Source organism: Pseudomassariella vexata, assembly GCF_002105095.1.
Source record: "Pseudomassariella vexata strain CBS 129021 chromosome Unknown BCR38scaffold_8, whole genome shotgun sequence".
Lineage (NCBI taxonomy): Eukaryota > Fungi > Ascomycota > Sordariomycetes > Amphisphaeriales > Pseudomassariaceae > Pseudomassariella > Pseudomassariella vexata.
Window position 1 is genome coordinate 2,271,969 of NW_024467963.1, and position 17,755 is coordinate 2,289,723.

The window sequence follows — 17,755 nt, forward strand, 5'->3', positions numbered from 1 at the left end:
TCACACTCGAGGATAATAATCCCAATAATCACAAACTACGAAGATGGATTCCTACCGTACGTATGATGTCTTCTTTTCCTTCCTTTACTTGTCATATTCTCTCATGCGTGGCATTCGGCCATCCGCTGCCAGCCATTGCAATACCGGGCTGGTGAAATTGAAGTGACCACCTTGGTTACCACAGTCCCGCAGTTTGTACCGGAATAGATGCAAACCGCAAGCCACTTGCGGTTGGGGACAACTCAAGTGCAGAAATTTCGTCGTCAGACCTCTCTTATCCTCATCTCCGCCATCAACCATCCAATCCACCTCGATTCCTGCCCACGAGGAACTCTCCTTCCTCACAAATCGTATCCATCAAGCTCCTGATCATCTCTTTCCCTGGAAACCTTGCCTCCTCCCTTGCCTTCACTTGTTCTTCACGTGTCACGATGGACGCCAATTCGCAGAAAGGTGGCAATGATGCCAGAAAGACTGCTGCTGCGAAAGACATTCCTGTCCGACGCCCAAGCATCCTGAAGAATCAGTCGACGGCGACGAGTCCAGGCGAGGAGAATCCATCAGCAGGAGAGGGCCAGCAGAGCAACAATTCTGATGGCATTGGGCCGGGTTTTACCCATCAAGTCACCAATTACCCAGGTGGTTGGACCTACGACACCATCAACGGGATGAACCCAACCTCGACGCAGCTGCCGCAAATTCACCAAACACCTGGTTTTGCTCGGCCCCCCCACCTGTCTATGCCTACCTCAGGTGCTTACTTGCACAACACAAACTCGCCGCCCATTCCCAACTTCGCACCTCAACCCAACAACTTCATCATCAATCCACCTCAGGTTTGGGCACACAATCCTTTATTAATTCCATTCCCTCACTATCACGTAAGCACCCTTCCCACTATGGCTGACTACGGCAACGGCTTCATGCCCAACACGGGCCAGCACTTCCAGCCCCCCGTCCCTGACACAACTTACGGTGGCTTCGTCCACACCTACACCCCCCGTTTTGACAACGGCGTTCGTGTCGTTCCTGCCTCTCCTGCCATGTCCCCGTGCACCTGCCCCGTCCCTGTTGTGGTCTCTGCTCAACAGGCTCAGCACACCCCGGGTTGCATCGTTCACCAGCTCCCGCAGCAAGGCATTCACATCGCGTCTCAGCAGATGGCCTGCACCTGTCTCGCTCAGCGAGGCGGCCGACCTCCCTGCACCTGCCCTATTCATGCAAGTCATCCAAGCTCTATTTCCAGCCTTGCCTGACTGGCCAATTCGCTAAATCAGTGCATCGACGTGACGCGACTTGGTGGCCAACGTGACTGCCTTCCCAGCATTGACGATCAAACCAATCTGAGTGGCATTGCTGAACCCGTCAAAATCACCAACTGCACGCATTATCACATCCCATTCACGCATTCACATATTCTTCAATATACAAAAACAATCTTAGAGACAAAGGCTAATCAATTCTTTGCACAACAGGCAACGACTGGTATCCATGCCCAGCCGGTATCCATCCCCATGATGAACGCCCAGCCTCAGGGTCCGCCGCAACATGTCTACGTTGCCCAAGGTGGTCAGGCCATCCACACCATGCCCGGACAGCAGTTCGTTGGCCAACCTGGTGTTCCGATGCCTGGTGGCCAGCCCCAGATGATCATAGGTAATGGTGCTCCCGGTATGCCTGTTTCCACGAACCCCTTCCCCGACGTCATGGGTGTTGGCAAGACTGCTGCAGAGGTTGCTGCTGAGCAGTTCAACCCGACGCTGAACCCTGAAATCAACGAGCCTCAGGAGATGAAGCCCGCGGATGACAACCCTGCCCGCATCTACATGGTTCGTGAGCTTGACGGTAATTGGATTAAGCACAACCGCTATACTATTGATCATGGCCCCTTCCGCTGGTATGTCACCGGCAATGGCGTCTTCTATGCAGTCCGCTTGGAAGAGTAAAGGTGTCACTCTGGTAAGTCGGCAATCCCCATATCACTGAGCACCTTCGATTGTCGAGTCCGAATTGCCAAGTTACTCATATCATGGCTAACAGCCTTAGATGCAAGGTCCATATTTCCTCAGTACCATGGATTCCATCCGTCTGGAGGTGCATATCCTTCACTGTTTGGTACGTCACTGATCAGCAAGTGACCTGAGTCAAAACTAATAACCTCAGATGTGCACTCCTGATTTCTTCGCCTTTCCCAACAAAAAGAAATAAAAACAAAAAAAGTTATCGAGTTGTTTTCCCCAAAATTTGCACCAGTTGGTAAGTAAAACTTTGTCTACCAAATGGCCTGACAGATCAACTGATGACCCCAGATTTCCTTTCATTTCTGCCTACGGCAAATAAATTCACACACCACCAGTCTACACATCCATTCATTCAGTAAGCTTGTCGCTGACACGTTACTCAACTCTCTTGTTCTGGCTAACCATCACTGCAGATCTCGTCGCCGGGCATCGATCAGGGCAATCCACACACAATCGACCAATCCCACGGCTTGAACAAGGTGGATGCTGGAAGAATTTGGTTAGCCGTGGCAGCACATGTCTTTGGCAGTGGTCTTCAGCTTCTCATAGGCTTTGGCCAAGTTTCTTTCCTTTCCCGATATGAGCATTTGTCACTCGATAACATGATTTTGATAACGTCCGGCCGTTGGTAGCCGATGAATAGACATGACCCTTCTGATAAAGAATGCAATGCTCTCCGCAACGTGTGACACCAAGGAAATATTAACAATACCGTGAATTTAGGGTATGATGATTCCATGCGCCAAAAAGCAAACAATGAAGGTTGAGGTGGTAATACGTCAAGTTGTTCCCAGGGAAGGGAGCGAAAGTGATGGTGGTGGGCTGCTGGCTACCCCTTTTTACTTCTATTACTACCCTTTACTTTGTGTATATATTCCCCTCATCTCCTCTTTTTCTCTCCCTTTATTATTTTCCTCCTCTGTAGGTAGAATGTGAAGATTAGATTGAGTACAGCACTTTTCAGAACAAATAGAGACTAGGATCACCCTGTGATGACATATTCCCACTGTCACCAACAGATTTAATATGATTTGAAGGGATCTTTGATTAGATCCCGAACAATCTGAGCCATGGAATCTGCAAGATGTCCTGATCTGATCTATCCAAGATGTCGGCTTCAGATCAAAGTAAGTTTGAATCCACTAGGTTAGGAACATTACTTAAGCAAGTAATTGATTGCTCGGTGAATTTTTACAATGCTGAGTTGGAAAGTCCTAAGATATATATAATATCGCACAAACGACAGGCTCTATTGTGGTCACTCTTCATGAAGCTACAATGGTATGTGCTCTATCTACAAGAAACACCAGAATCAACCACAATCTTAGATAGCATTTGAAACAATTTTAATGATCCAGCTACTCAGCGCATGGCCTGAATCGATATAGGTAGTTATGAGCTGAATTTGTCACTCATTGACTAAAACTCCCAAAGATCAACCATCATCCAAATCCCCAATGATAGCCGCCTCCATCGATAGTAGTGGCGATATCGAACAGCACAGACGAGTTGTTCAAGGAGTCTAGGTGCTTGAACATGACTAGGACGGTGTTTCGAGAATAAGGTGTCCACTCAGAAAAGTCTGGCTGGCTACGAAGATGAGGTCCATGATGAATATGTTCTGGGGGTTGTCGTTGGTGGTGCTATATCAGCGGAGAGTGGGGTATTTTCTGTGGTAGCACACTTGGGCTGCACGGGAGGTGATGGGGAGACTAGCATCTGCGCCTTAAGTTGCGGAAAGTAAGACTAGGGATAGGCTGGGTTGTCTTCTGAATAGCTTGATGGTGCTGGCTTGGGGAGGGTTGGCGAAGCTTTGGGTTTTGAAGATATACAATAATCAGGCTGAGAAGTGAAAGGGATCAACGCAATGGTGTCCGGTGCATCGATTATCGAATCCATTGAAGGCCTATAGAAGAGTTGGCTTAGCATATATGTCAGCTCCAACCCATTATGAATATGATATATGTTTCATCCTTTGGTATCTTAAGGACGGCACTTCAGCACGAAGGGATGTTGACCACATATAATTGCCAATTTGTCATATCCTTCTGGAAAATGGGGACCAGGTTGTGGAAGAGAGTTGGGAAATCGGTTATTGCTTTGATCGCCAGGATGAAGTTGAGTAGTCTCCCCACAGCGCTCTGGGACTTCCGCAGTTACGCCTCTGAACTCGTGTTTTAGGCCCGCCAGTATCACTTACGTATTGGAAAATCCAAAATATCCCCGGCGAGAGCGAGACTAGCAACACATGAGGGGCTCAGACATATACCGGCAAGTTCCACTTAAGACGTTGGGAGCCGTGCGGTGTGTCGCCTGAGATTTCTTTCAGCCGTACTTCAACTGTGATGATCGTTCCGCGGCATTTCAGTAAGTAATTGGGCTCAGGTAACAACGAGCCTAGGAATATGGGTAATAACACCCCCGCGTGGGCGGCTGTGGTGTAACGTAATCAACTACGAATTCATCAAGCGAGTGAAAATCATTCGCTTCCTTCATTGCGGTTATCAACTTTCTCTTTTCAACAGCTCTCACCGGTCTGGTATTCGATTTACACACGTATACAACTGTATTCAAGGTCCCTCGTCTCTAATACGTCCTTGATGATCATGGGTACCACTATTTGGACCTTAATGTTTCGCCGTTATCAGGATCCAGAGTACTCGGTCGGTTAAGATTCCGCATGCCCCTGGCGCATGGTCTGCTTAGCAGCAACATCTGGTATCGGGTGTATGGATAGTTCTGATATCGGCCCGGGCCCCGGCATTCTTGATGATAGCACCCATTTAAGCAAATACGCTCGATGAAAATTACATGACGTGCTAGCGTTACTATCCAGTACGTGATGTTGCTAGATGGGTGCGACATGGAAGATGGCGTGGGAAGTACGGTTACACCTGGTTGTTCCATGGCTACTGGAAGGTCCGGCTGACCGAAGGGTACTCGAAGAGATATAAGAGGATCAATGCGTGCGAGAGTGTGCGCATAGCTATTGCGAGTGCGAACCACTAATTTCACCTGCAGGCCGTTATTTAGGAGACAATACAGGAAATCATGGCGCCGCCCACCCTGTTGGATGTGATTTTGGCGTTGCTCCAGTGCTTGTCTGTGAGAGCGGTATGGGGGTTATGTCCAGCCAAACCGATTTCCCCATGTGCCCAACTATGGTATACTAATTCGCTATATAGCTGTTCTATGAAACGTATGTGTTTCTAACTAAGCTTCCTGTACATGGTTGATAAGCAGCACAATTATTTCCCCGCCGCCCCTGACAAAGGGCTATTTTCCAGTAGTTATATATACACATGTAGGGCCATATTGGCTTCGATTGACCATCACACCAGGGGCGCAAAATGGCATAGTTTGGCGGCATTCCGCTAGTTTTGAGAATTACAGGGCCGGTCTTCGAGCGAGCTATGCCATCTGTGGTGGCTACAGCAAAAGGCCAACCGCACATTCGAATGACACCCAGGTTCCACCGAACGGGAACACACCAGCCAGCTGCTTAGGACCAAAATATAAGCAGGCTTCAAGCTATTTTCTCACAGCTCTTGGCCCAATAGGCAATGTTAGTGTCCTCACACTGACTCTGTTTCCTTGCTAACTCTTGGTACTATAGCAACCGTTAGTGAGCTCGGGCTACACTTTCTATCGCGACTGGTTACGCGGCTGATAATAGTGGTGATCATGATGCTGCGGAGGCTATAAATGGCGCCATTGAAGATCTCAATCTTTGCGGCGAGGAGTGTGGAAACATTTTCACCCAAGGTGTCATCATTTGTTTTCCTGTGCGTCTACCAGTACATGCAATTTTCACGTCTTTTTGCTAAGAACTAGCAGCCCGGTACCTGAAAAATCTGCAGCCCCATCATCCAGTTGTATTATACCCAGTTCATTGGTGACGTGCTTGACCCGCCGACCATAAAAGGATGTGACGAATTCTCCAAAATTACCCTTTTCGGCACAGACCCCTATATATCTGAAGGGTAAGCTATCCCTCTATTCCCAGCATCCATGATACTCGATTAAAACTAATTTTCGATGCAAGTTCTGGCTCAGAATGATGAGCCTTCGCGATATCCAATGGCCGCCATGTGGAAGTCCCACTTCCGCGTGGGTGGTGCTGCCGGGACGGACTTGGACATCGATACCTCATTGCGGCGTCCCTCATGTTCCACCTCACCGAACAGGCTCCCAGCTATTTCTAGAATGGGGTAACCCCCAAAATATACCATAAGCATCTAAATATACTAGATTTGGGTTTGCAGAAACGATATCAAGATTGGAAGATAGCACTGGATCTTACCATCGCGCATTTGTACACCGTAAATGACTTTTCTCAACACAAACAAGAACGGAGATTTGTCTCACATTGCTTGTAAAATAGCGGCCCTCCTCCGCCCTTCGCCCATGACTTATACCCTAAGAAATCAAAGAAGTATTGCCGCCTTGGCCCAAGATCATGTGAGTGGTCCCATTTAGCTTGTCGAGCCTTGACGTTAACAAAGGTGCAGTATTGGACGGTACTGCCATACTGCGTACTCGGACGAATCCATAAATGCTGAGACCCAAGGTAGGGAGGTCAATCCAGCCAACGTGAGAAGCCGATTCCTTTCCTCGCCCACGGTTACGCCCGGGAAGATGGAAGGCGGCCGCCAGATGTAATACAGCGTCCATCGCTTGGGACGCACCGGTGCAGACCTTGGTCTACCAAGAAAGCCAAAGCCACAGCTGCCTGCTTGATTGGAATACGACGGCGCAATGGGTCATACGCATGCATATAATGGCCTGCCTCAACACCGACATGACCTAGATGGACGCTAATGAGAGCACAGGCAGCTGTACCGCTGGCGTTGCGCCTGTGCGGAAACTTGGGAGGGACGACATTGAATCATGCCCACTACATCCCACCCAACGGCAACCCGGGTGGCCAATCCATCATGTTCACCTCGGGATCCACGCCGAAGTAAACTGACTTGCTCCGAAGTTGGCAAATGCGGCGGGACGCTCTGCACTGGCTACTACTGCACGCCAAGTCCGACGGATGTGCCACCAGACTACCAGGACCCCCCCAGGCCCCGAACAACGAGAGACCGGTGCGTACAACAATAATCCGGGAAGTCGGTCGGTGCAATAATTACGACTTCGGCTCGAGGCCCGACGACCACGTATGACACTCGTGCAAGTTGGGCAAGAGAGATCCGTGTACCTGCAATGAATCCGACTGCGACTCCGACTCTCCAAGTTGCTGGCCTCAGCGACGTGTTCACTGTGCGGACGACCGGGGGCTGCGGCGTGGTTCCGCAAACGCCATGGCGTTGTCAACGGTGCACGACGTCTGGTCATTGGACGACGCCGCTGGCGCTGGCTCGTACCCGGTCTCTGGCTGCGACGGGCAGCTTGAGAGTGCTTGTAACGTGACGGCTGAGTGTTTAACCATCACTAGGAGTAGCACGAGTGAAGCAGGTTTACAGAACTTACACGCCAACTTGGCCGTGTACGGAGATAGGTGCAGCTACCTGGCTAACGTAGCGAGGTACACCGATGCCGGCACGCAAATTGGCACTTTGAAGTGAAGTAGATGGATACCTGCGACTTGCTACCAGGCGAGTTTTACCCACGTATAGGCTTGCGGCGTGGGGAACGTGGCAGAAGAGTTGGTCTATCAGTGGTTCTGATAACTCTGGGTCCTTGATTCCATCACTCTAGAATGGATGGAACTCGATGTCTATTCTGAGTGTAGATATAGAATTTACCATCAGACCAAGTTGTTTATCGCAAACTACGCCCACACGGATTTATCACTTATAGCAAACATGTATTCCTAAACAAGCAGTGGGGTGGCAGCCAGCGATTGATCAGCGCTACTTCGAGCAACTCGAATACCCTTTTGTAAAAACCCTGCTTTCTCTTTTGTTAAGAGACGTGGCTCCCTTTTGGTCGAAGAGGGCGCTTCAACATATCACAACCTTGCCACCCATCAAACTACTCGAGGCTTACTAGATAGTCCTAGGTATACATCTGGAGGAGGCCTTGACGAACGCAGGCTATCGTCGGTAGTCTAGGGTTAGTGGGAATTCCCCTTCATATTGACATATCTATTACTTGGTGCCAGTTCTGTTCCGATCTTTGGCGGTCCTTGTAGCGGGAATCCAGAACCTTTGACCACCAGGTAAGGGACGATAGCCTTGGGTACGGCATGATAGTCATTGATATTTCGGACCTGGAAAAACGGCGCTATGGCGTTGTCGCTTTCATGGTCTGAAACATGGTCTGAAGGAGACTGAATTCGATCCGTTGGGTCATTGGACGGAGGCAGGCGAAACGATGGTGGTGGAGAAAGACCGGTCACGCAGGCCCCTTGTGGTTATTCAGAACATGGCCAAGTTTGGCTTTGACAACAGTGATGAGCATGTGGTTAGATAGGAGCAGATGCCACTCATTGATCTATCTGCCATGAGGTACGTCCAACGTTTATAACTACAACTAATATGTTGACCTTTCTGCTAACATAAATAAATGCCCAGGTTGTCTGGCCCTCTGACAACACAAATTTCGATACCATGACTTCTACTTGGGCCCGTCGTTCTGGGAGAGCTCTTCACGATCAAGCAGTTACCGCACTAATCGAAAACACGTCAAAGACAGACAGCTTTGGAATTTCGGCATTCAATGTGCCCCGGACTCTCCCCAACTTCCAAACTTAGCTCCATCGATGTTGCGAGAGCGGTCAAGGTGTCTTGGCTAGTAGCGGTGTGCCGGGCAGCTTATTGGCCTCGCATTTGCCGACGCAATTCTGGACTTGGTGCGGCTCAAGGGCCTCTCTGCGAAAGTTATTGGAGCTGCGCTCGAGATAGTTGAATTGAGAAGCGTGGAATCCACCCGCCTCCGTATTGTCAGATTCTGAGTACACTAGCTTAGGCATTGTCTTGATCGACGTCCCTGCGCGATTTGAACTTCCTTCAACTCGTGCGAACGACCAGCCAAGACCAAGCTATTTGGGGAATTATCTACAACACCAGAGCTCCGCGGTAAGGTGGTGGTATCGGGCGTATACTCCGCACCTCTGAACAATAAGTTCTGGCTCCCGACAGTCAACTACCAGCCGCTCATCGACGTCTTCCCGGTATATCCCCTTACAAGTGATAAAAACCGCTATCCTTTCTATTGCGTGTTGGCCTAAGATGCACGATATATTACGGCGGGTTTGGGACGGTCCTAGTGTCGGCCTAGAGTACTGGGGATCGGGAGACAGTCAGATACAACACGCTCATTGGCGACTGGGGCAGCCAATAGAGGCGAACTATGTCAAGTACCCTTCGTAAATACGCCTACGTGTGGACGCGTGTACGCATATCCGTCCAGAACCATGACGTAGATCCACCATCAAGGAGCCTGGTGAAGCCCAAAGAGCTCGAGGTGGGAGGATTGGAGGAATTTTTACAGGCCACGGCGCCGCATGCGAACCCGGCACTTGTCGATCTGCGGTTGGCGGAAGCTGCCAAGCATATAGCGGATAGGCCGCCGCAGCAGCCACATTGAGGTCCTGGGCCGGAACGGCCGAGTGTCCTAGGACATCAAGACACGTGTGCTCTTCTGCAGGATTTCTTTGGCCATATCGCAAAGCTAGGGAGGATCTGCAAGTCGCTATGAGAGAAAATGCTGAAGGTGAGTAGGCTCGGCCATGAACAAAACGACCGTTACCTCTGCTTCTGTCGGTGTCTGGCTGCTTGAGGGCCAGATGGATCTTAAGATTATCCAGTTCACTAACCATATTCTGAATGCGAGCACTGGTGACGCTTGTTTAGAACGAGGTTGCTCTTCCGAACTTCTGAATGGGCAGGATCTGTCTTATAGGCTTGCTCCATCGGCCCCACAAAGGCAAGATGGGAGGTAGTGGCCAAAACTCGATATTTCCACACGTCATCATTCAATCTGAACATGGAAGAAAACTACCCACCAACGAGACGAGCCTCAGTAGGTACCTACAGAAAACCTCGTATCTATTCACTCTTGCCCGGAACTCGCTTTGGGGCCGGGACGGTAAACTCGTGTGAACAAACCTTCCCGAACCACCCCCATACCATGAGGTACTTCTGGCAGTGTTGAGGCATTCTTACTTTCCCCCGCACCACACTGCTCAGTGAACCAAATGGACGTGTTACAATGCACGACTTGGAGGGAGACACATCATTCTGTTTTGGAAGAGACAACTCACGTCGCTCTCGCACCGTCTTAGTCAGGACTCCAGGAGTGCACGCCCCTCAGAAATTCCAACTGGGGGACCTGTTTGGAATAATATGTCGGCACTATCGAGATAATTATGAGATTGTGTAGACATTCGAGTTTCACGAGACTGGCAAACGTTTCTTAACCACGGGTAAGTTTTATTATGGCGATAAGGGGTTGGCTAATGGCCGAAAGGGACTAGTTTACAGCTGAAACTGCTGTGGTAGGTTTCCAAGGTATGACAGCGAATGCACCGAAGCTTTAGTACATAAGCAAGGGCTTATTATATCGAGCGCGGGAGAGTGAGATGAAGTTTGTTGTCGTACGAAACAAAAAGTGGAACCACTTAACGACTTCAATACCCCAATCAATGTGTCCGAATCTCCTCCGAACTTTTCCACCGCCATCCACTCAACCACCATCCATTCACCTTTCATACCCACGATATCGACTTGTTGCCTTATGCCAGTTAATCAACATGTAATGGACACCTTCACCAGCGGCAAAGCATCGGCAGATCCCCAAAAGGCCTTGGACCTCCTCCAGCCGCTGCAGCCTATCCTCGCGGGGTTCAACCACCGTAATAAGAACCAGCACCGCGGCGCGCGATGGTGGGGCTCTTTTGGCATGCTGCGCCGGAATCTGGAAAAGTTGGTTGATGAGGTCGCTGATGCTGTCGACAAAGCTGCGGCCGCTGGTGGGAAGAAGCGCAAACCAGCCGCTGTTCCGTCCAAGAAGGATGGAAGGAGCGGTAGAAATGCAGCCGAGACGCGCGCGAGCTGGTTGAGGGGTGTGCTCGTGCCGAAGCTCTACGTGTAGGTCTCTTTTGGATGAACACAGATGACGGACGCATTGGCCTGATTGATTCGGTAGTGCATTCTCCCAGCTCACGGCAGACAACCAGTTCGCCACCCTCGGTCTCATGCTGTTCGGGGTTTTGGCTCAGGTTAATGCTGCTTGCGCTTACCTTATCGTTGCCGGCGACGATGCACAGCAGTTGCCCGAAAGCGGCGTAGCCACGACTGTCCCATTAGTCACCAAGAAGTTGCAACCAGTGTTGGGCATAGTTCGCGACGGGAAAGAAGACACTGTCGATCTAGGCCGTGCCGTTTCGCGGGAGGAAATAGCGCGAGAAGTGGCGATGCGACGGGAGGCGGAGGCGGCTGAGGGGGTTGCGGTACCAACTAAGAAGCGCAGGAAGGAAGAAGCGTTTGACGCAAGAAGAGAGAAGATACAAAGAACGGAGGAGGATTCTATGGTTGAGAAGGCTGGCAGGGGGGAGAAGGACAAATCCTCGGCGCCGAAGGAGAAGGAGAAGAAGAAGAAGAAGAAGAAGGGGAAGAAAGGGGACGAGTTTGATGACTTGTTTAGTTCTCTATTTTAAGCATATTGGGTCCAGGATAATTATGTGGCTTCATAATAAACTAGTGTCTTCTAGGGAGGAGGGTAAAAGAATGTCCACTCCAACATACAGGGAATCCCAGAGAATATAACGCTTTGAGGTAGTTAACTGTTATCTGGAAATCTGGAGTACTGAGTTCCCATCCCAACATAGTCAGAGATCCAAAATGAGACGAACAAAGCCAAGTCGACGCCTTCATCTTCTCGCATCCATCATCCGTGTGGGCTACCCAATTATTTCAAGTAGCTGAGAGCCAGAAAGAGCACAAGTACTGAAGCATGCATACGGCATTTATGATAAAGGCAAGTGCATAGTTGATGAAAAATGAGCTGGATTTTGCAGAGAAATTCATTATGATGATACTAAACAGACCAGATTCTGCAGGGTCGACGCATCCACGTACAGCGGACCGGACATTGATTTCAAGTTCTTTCCCTCCAGTACGCCAACTCTTGTATCCACAAGTCAACAACTACCGTAACGAGCGCAGTGCCAAACGTCTTCTTTCAGGATCCGCGTGGCCGGCCGACGTCCTCCCCCTATCCCCAAGCTACCTTTTCTAGACGGTCTTCAACGTCATGCCGGAGTTCCGTTTCCAAAGGGATCGGGTGCAGCCTGTCGTCGCATAGCCTGCAACGCCCGGTATTCTCGTGCCTAGAACTTGAGAACCGACTTCGAGCGCGGTAGGCAAAGTAGGGTTGTTTTACATGGTGTGACAAGTTCTTGAGCCAATGACGAAGCTGTGGTGTCCGTGTAGTAAACGCAGGCACAATGCGTTCCACTGTGAGTTGTTACGGGATATGAACAGAATGAGATGGAGCCGTCATTCCGCTTTACTTCACTATGGCCTTGTTCCTAATCCAGTTCATTCCTTGGGCCCAAACTTGTCTGCATCGTTCGCTTAGGATACTTGCCTATACGACCAGATGCGTGCTCGCATGTCGCCGGAGCCGGTCGCGAAGTAGCTGCCCATGGGGCTGGGGGCGACCGAGATGACCGAGTTTTTGTGTCCTTGAAGCATCAACTGGGTGTGTCCGGTACGAGGATCCCAGAACTGGACGCCGCGATCCTTGGAACCCGACATAACCCAGTTGGAATCGGGGGTGAGAGCGACGGAGAGAACAAAGTCCTGTGAGATATTAGCAATTGGTCTTTCGAAAGCTACGCCGATGTTGTCTCGGAAAGCAAGGCCAAATGGATAGTCAGGGGTGGCTCGAGTCAAGGGGGAACCAATCACTTACCCGGTGTCCTTCAAACGTCTTGACGCATCTGCCCCCCTTGGGCGGCGGGTTCTGCATGCCTCTAGGGGCAGACAACTCCCACATCTTGATAGTCTTGTCCAAACTACCACTGACGAGATCCTTGCCGTTGGGAGAGAAGGCTACGCTGTAGACGCTGTCTTTGTGGCCGTCGGGACCCTCGAGACGCTCGAGGAGGTATCCTTGGTGGATATCCCACACGCGGACACTCTTGTCGAGAGAACCGGCCGCAACGTACTTGGTATCGGGGGAAATGGCCACTGTGGTAACCCCGTCCTCTATTGTGAGAGTCAACAACGCTGTGCCATTCTCAATATCCCAGAGGCGAACTGTTCGGTCACCACTTCCCGAAGCGATGGTGCGGCCGTCGCGGGCAAAGTCGAGCGAGTAGATGTCCTGCTCGTGGCCAGCGAACGTATTGCGGATCGTTCGGTTCTGAATGTCCCACACGCGAATGAGTTTATCTTCGGCGCCTGTCGCAAGGTACTTGCCATCCGGGCTAAAGCATACGCTTCGGATGTAGAGATCGCCGGCCAAGTCGACGTTCTCGTCCTGCAAAACGCACACCTTCTCGCCCGACTGCACGTCATAAATCTGGGCAGATCGGTTGCAGCCAGTAGCCACATACTTGCCGTCGTGGCTGAATCTTACACAGCATACAACACTCTCGTGAACGAGGGTGTGAACCAGATCGACGTCCAACATGCGAGGGACAGCCTGGTTGAAAATAACAAACCAGTCATCCCGCGTTTTCTTGACGTGGTTTGGGAGACGATCGGGGTCCAGATCTCCGAGAGCGTTGTTGACCATGGCGCCAGGGTGGGGTGGCATGAGGCCGCGGTGGTCCGGGGTCGGGTGGTTCTGTACCTGGGGCGATGCGCCTGGGCCGGGCGGGTACGGCATCGGGTTGTTGATCTGGGGAGTAGCCGGACCGGTCGGGGGTCTACCCATGCCACGTTTGCTGCCGGGACCCGGAGAAGCGGTGCTCTGGGGAGGCTGCCCGGGGAAGCCGTTTGGGCCAGGCCCCTGTTGATATGGCTGCTGGAAAGGGGGCTGCTGGGACGGGGGCGGCGGGGGAGGAGGCGGGCCCTGGGCCAGTCCCGGGGGCGGCTGAGGCATTTGGTGCTGAGGGCCGGGCGGCTGCTGTTCTTGAGGAGGGCCGGGCTGTGGGGGCAGACCTCCTTGACCACCTTGACCCGTCATGATGCCTTGGAAGAGATTCTGTGTGCCGATACCGATAGAGGGAGGGGGCGGGACGCTGGAGGGGCCACCGTGTTGAGGAGGGCCAGGCATGCCAGGCTGGGGAGGGGCACCGGAGCGCGCGGCGTCGAGCTGCCGGCGGAGAAGAACGACTTCCTCCTCATACTTCTGCTTGATGGTCATGTGCGTCTGTTCCAATTGGTAAACCTTCTCGCGCACGAGTTGCGCCTCTTGCACCTGTTGCTGGACTGAAGACAGGTCAGCAAAGACCTGAGGATATTGGACGTGATGTGGCCGCGAAGAAATGCGCCTGTCGCGCGAACAAGACCCAGGACAACCAGGGGATCATTGAGACTCACTCTGCTGCTCATAGCCTTCGTTCATCCTGACTTGCGCGTCAAACTCCTGGCGGACTTGTTCCAGAAGCTCGTTCAGGCGTTGAGCATTCTGCGGTATGCCGCGATGCTGATACATCGACATTTTGGCGGACGTCTATGCGACAAATTTGGCGGTTTCTACAGATTTCAGGCTTGAAAAAATTGCGCGACGGGCTCGATAGACGTGTAGTTCTATCCGAAAGCTAGTTGCGGTTTGCGGATCGGTGGGTTTGGATTTGGGTTTGCGTTTGCTGTTTCCAGGATGCCTCCAAAAATCTCCAACGGCCTTGTCTTCTGAGCCTTTCGAGCTTCAGCCTCCAGTACTACTATCCCGTCCGAGACAAACAGAAGGGGCTTTAATTGCCGAGAATCCACGCGGCGAGGGACCCCCTAGCAGAGGAGGGGTGAGGGGGTTTCGACCGTGTGATGGCCGGATCGGTCGTGGAGTCGATGTTGAAGATGGAGTCGCGCTGGCTTTTTGCGGCGATGTTTGGGAGGATGGAAAAAAGCGAAGGGGGAAAAAGGGAACACCGCAGAAGAGAAGAGTTGTAACCAGAATTGCTGTTTGACTGGGGCTGGCGGCCGGGCTGGATTAGGTCCACAAGCAAAAGAGTCTGTGCGATCTGTGGCCGTTCGGGGTTCCAAGCCAAGGCCTAAGGTCCCAGGTTGCACGCACATCGTCTGCGGTCTGCCACTAGAAGAGCAAGGAACCATCGCCCTTGATGGGATGCCAGCTACCAGAGTACATGCAGCATGGGAGCATGTACTTAATTCGACGTGATGGATCCAGCCGTGCATCCATGGAGGGGAGGGGGCCGGACGGGGCGTCAGAGCCTGCAGGAAAAAAGACCCACTTGGGCTTATCCGTAGGCACTAGGTTTGCTGGGTTAGGTACTCTGCGGCGCTGTACTCTGCGGCGTTGTACCCTCTCGGGTCGTACCTGCTGGCCCTGGTCGGTACCAACTCCGGGGCATTCAATACTTTGGTGGGCAGTTGGGGGCTTGGTGGGCAGCCAGTCCGGGCGTACAGACACATGATTGCATCATGTACGCAGTATAATTCCATTGCACTGATTGCAGCCAAAAGCGGACTGATGATGACAGTGCTCATTCACGACACGCTGAGTAGCACACTGGGGAGTATTTGGTGACGCGATATTGGTATCTATGCAATGTGACAGTGTATATCTAGCCAAGTATCGCGCTCGGGGGGGTCTGGGGAGCGTCGCATCAGGGGCGTGGCTCTAGAAAATATACAATGCAGCAAGAGGCGGCCGTTTGGAACAGACTTCTTGGCTCCACCTTCTGACCAGAAGCATCGCGCTATTTGATGGATCGGCTCCGTTTGGTACCGCAGTACTTTACCAGCTTGCATCCTCTGTTGATGCGCCATCAGCCCCGCGTGAGTGCGTGGTATGAGGCACAAGACTAAAGCAAGAGACTGCATTAGATGGAACACTTGGGGATGGCACTACAGTTGTCCGCAGCTTGCCAAATTGCCACCCCCTCTTGTCATGGTTGACAACTCTGTGCAACTTCAAAAATACCTGGGGCATATCGGACAGGCTCCCGAGTGCGACAATTGCACACCCTTTCTACCATGGTATGACTTGCATCGAAACACTCGGATAAATGAGTTCATACTTCGTACAGGTACAAGACTATAGCCGCTGACCTATAGGCCAGGTCAGGGGTCGGGAACTCGGATTGACGGCTCTGGCATCACAGCCTCCCGAACCTGCTTTTTGTTGTGTAAGATAAGACGCCATTGTGTGTGTGATTGCCAACGATCTTCGTTGAAGGAAAGGGGCATCAAATAACATCAACATGTGGTAACTCCAGTACAAAGTGACTGATGGATGCTGCTAAGGTCTGACGAACCCATCCGAGCCCGCCCTCCGCCCCCCGAGACAGGTCCCAGGTCAGAGATTTGACTTCCCTCCCGAAAAAGAAGCCAAGCTGCACCCACACCTCACCCCCATATGAGATTTTGGTCTCGGCCGGCATGCCGGATATAGCTTATCTCCCAGGGACACCAGTGGCGTCTTCACAACACCCTCCCTTCAGCCTCCCGCTTTTCGCGAGGGTGTTAAATTGGATAAAAATCTTGAGAGGCCCACCCCCATTCATGACTCGCCGGCTTGGTTTACTAACGTGGTCAGCGCAATGCCTGCACAAACCTACGAGTACTTAAAAAGTACCCGAGGCACTTTAACCTACTAAACCTCTGTCGACCTTATTTGAGAAACGACTCCAGAATATATGTTTTTGTGCGACTTCGTTCTCAACATCACCCTTATTTGACTTCTCATGCAGATGGTCTTGCTTGCGAGCCAGTTGGATGGAGGCGAGAACTAGACTACACGTGGTGCTATGGAGGATCAAGACTAATGCAGTGCTGCGGCACGGACTGTTTCCTCATGTCGACGCCTAATGACAGCAGCCTGCTGCGTTCTGCCTCTCAGCCCTTGCGATGTTATCGATTCTGATGCTGAGATACTTGAGGGCTGCTCGAGTATTTTGGTGGGTTGCACAACGTCTCGGGCTGCAAACCCCAGACAAAGTGCCAGTAGCGTTCGCGGCTTGGTCCACCAAAGTCTGGAGTATGACATGACTCTATTCTCATCTTGAACGGGACCTGGTCCCCATGAAGTGTATGAGACAGTGTAAAGGTGAGGTTCATGTCGGTCCAACAGCAGTTGCGGGTAGAGCGATCCTCTCATGCCATGAACTGTTCTTTGCAACATTGGAAATTCTGCCCGTTCATCACAAATTTGAAAAATCCTCTGCCTAAACAACCAAAAATCTTCAAGATTTGGATTTATCACTTCCAAAATGTTGAATTTATTTCTTGTGTCATGTCGAGACATCCTGGGTATAGATACGTTGAAGTTTCCCTATCGTAAGATGGTCGGTCCACCAGTGCAAAAACACGCAAGATTCGCATACCGCAGCGACATGACGCCTTTGTCTGCGAAACTCGGCATGACAGCCCAACAACGCCTCGAAAATGCAATGATGGACGAATAGACGGAAGAGCTTAATGGAGACTCCAGCTTATATATGGCCTTCACATCTCAAGTTTCAGGCCTACACCTTGGGCAGCTTCATCATCCCTTAATTATGCCTCCTCAGCTTGAACTCCTCGGTAAGATACGACTCGCTTTAACGTCAGATTGGCGTAGTGTAAGAATCTCTTCTCACTTGCATTCCAGGAACTTGCCTATTCAAGCAGCTCACTTGAGAAGTCATTCGCTGACTTTTAATGATT

General features: G+C 51.3%; 4 protein-coding genes across 4 annotated transcripts; 3 read left to right on the forward strand and 1 right to left on the reverse strand.

Moving 5' to 3' along the window:
* Positions 1 to 431: 431 nt before the first annotated feature.
* Positions 432 to 1,946, forward strand: BCR38DRAFT_486301 (uncharacterized protein; the record flags this gene model as incomplete). The annotated part of the gene is made up of 2 exons (XM_040864012.1): positions 432 to 1,016; positions 1,476 to 1,946. The coding sequence occupies 2 exons, from the start codon at positions 432 to 434 to the stop codon at positions 1,944 to 1,946; spliced, it is 1,056 nt and encodes a 351-aa protein (XP_040715225.1).
* A 4,957-nt stretch (positions 1,947 to 6,903) lies between these two features.
* Positions 6,904 to 7,143, forward strand: BCR38DRAFT_437180 (uncharacterized protein). The gene has a single exon (XM_040860515.1). It carries the CDS (start codon positions 6,912 to 6,914, stop codon positions 7,128 to 7,130), a length of 219 nt encoding a protein of 72 aa, XP_040715226.1. The 5' UTR covers positions 6,904 to 6,911; the 3' UTR covers positions 7,131 to 7,143.
* Positions 7,144 to 10,470: 3,327 nt separating this feature from the next.
* BCR38DRAFT_437181 (uncharacterized protein) lies at positions 10,471 to 11,831 on the forward strand. Its single transcript, XM_040860516.1, has 2 exons — positions 10,471 to 11,062; positions 11,121 to 11,831. Exons 1-2 carry the CDS (start codon positions 10,710 to 10,712, stop codon positions 11,629 to 11,631), a joined length of 864 nt encoding a protein of 287 aa, XP_040715227.1. The 5' UTR covers positions 10,471 to 10,709; the 3' UTR covers positions 11,632 to 11,831.
* Positions 11,832 to 12,550: 719 nt separating this feature from the next.
* On the reverse strand, positions 12,551 to 14,588 carry BCR38DRAFT_410477 (WD40-repeat-containing domain protein; the record flags this gene model as incomplete). Its single annotated transcript, XM_040858470.1, has 3 exons — positions 12,551 to 12,778; positions 12,891 to 14,356; positions 14,468 to 14,588. The coding sequence occupies 3 exons, from the start codon at positions 14,586 to 14,588 to the stop codon at positions 12,551 to 12,553; spliced, it is 1,815 nt and encodes a 604-aa protein (XP_040715228.1).
* Positions 14,589 to 17,755: the final 3,167 nt, after the last annotated feature.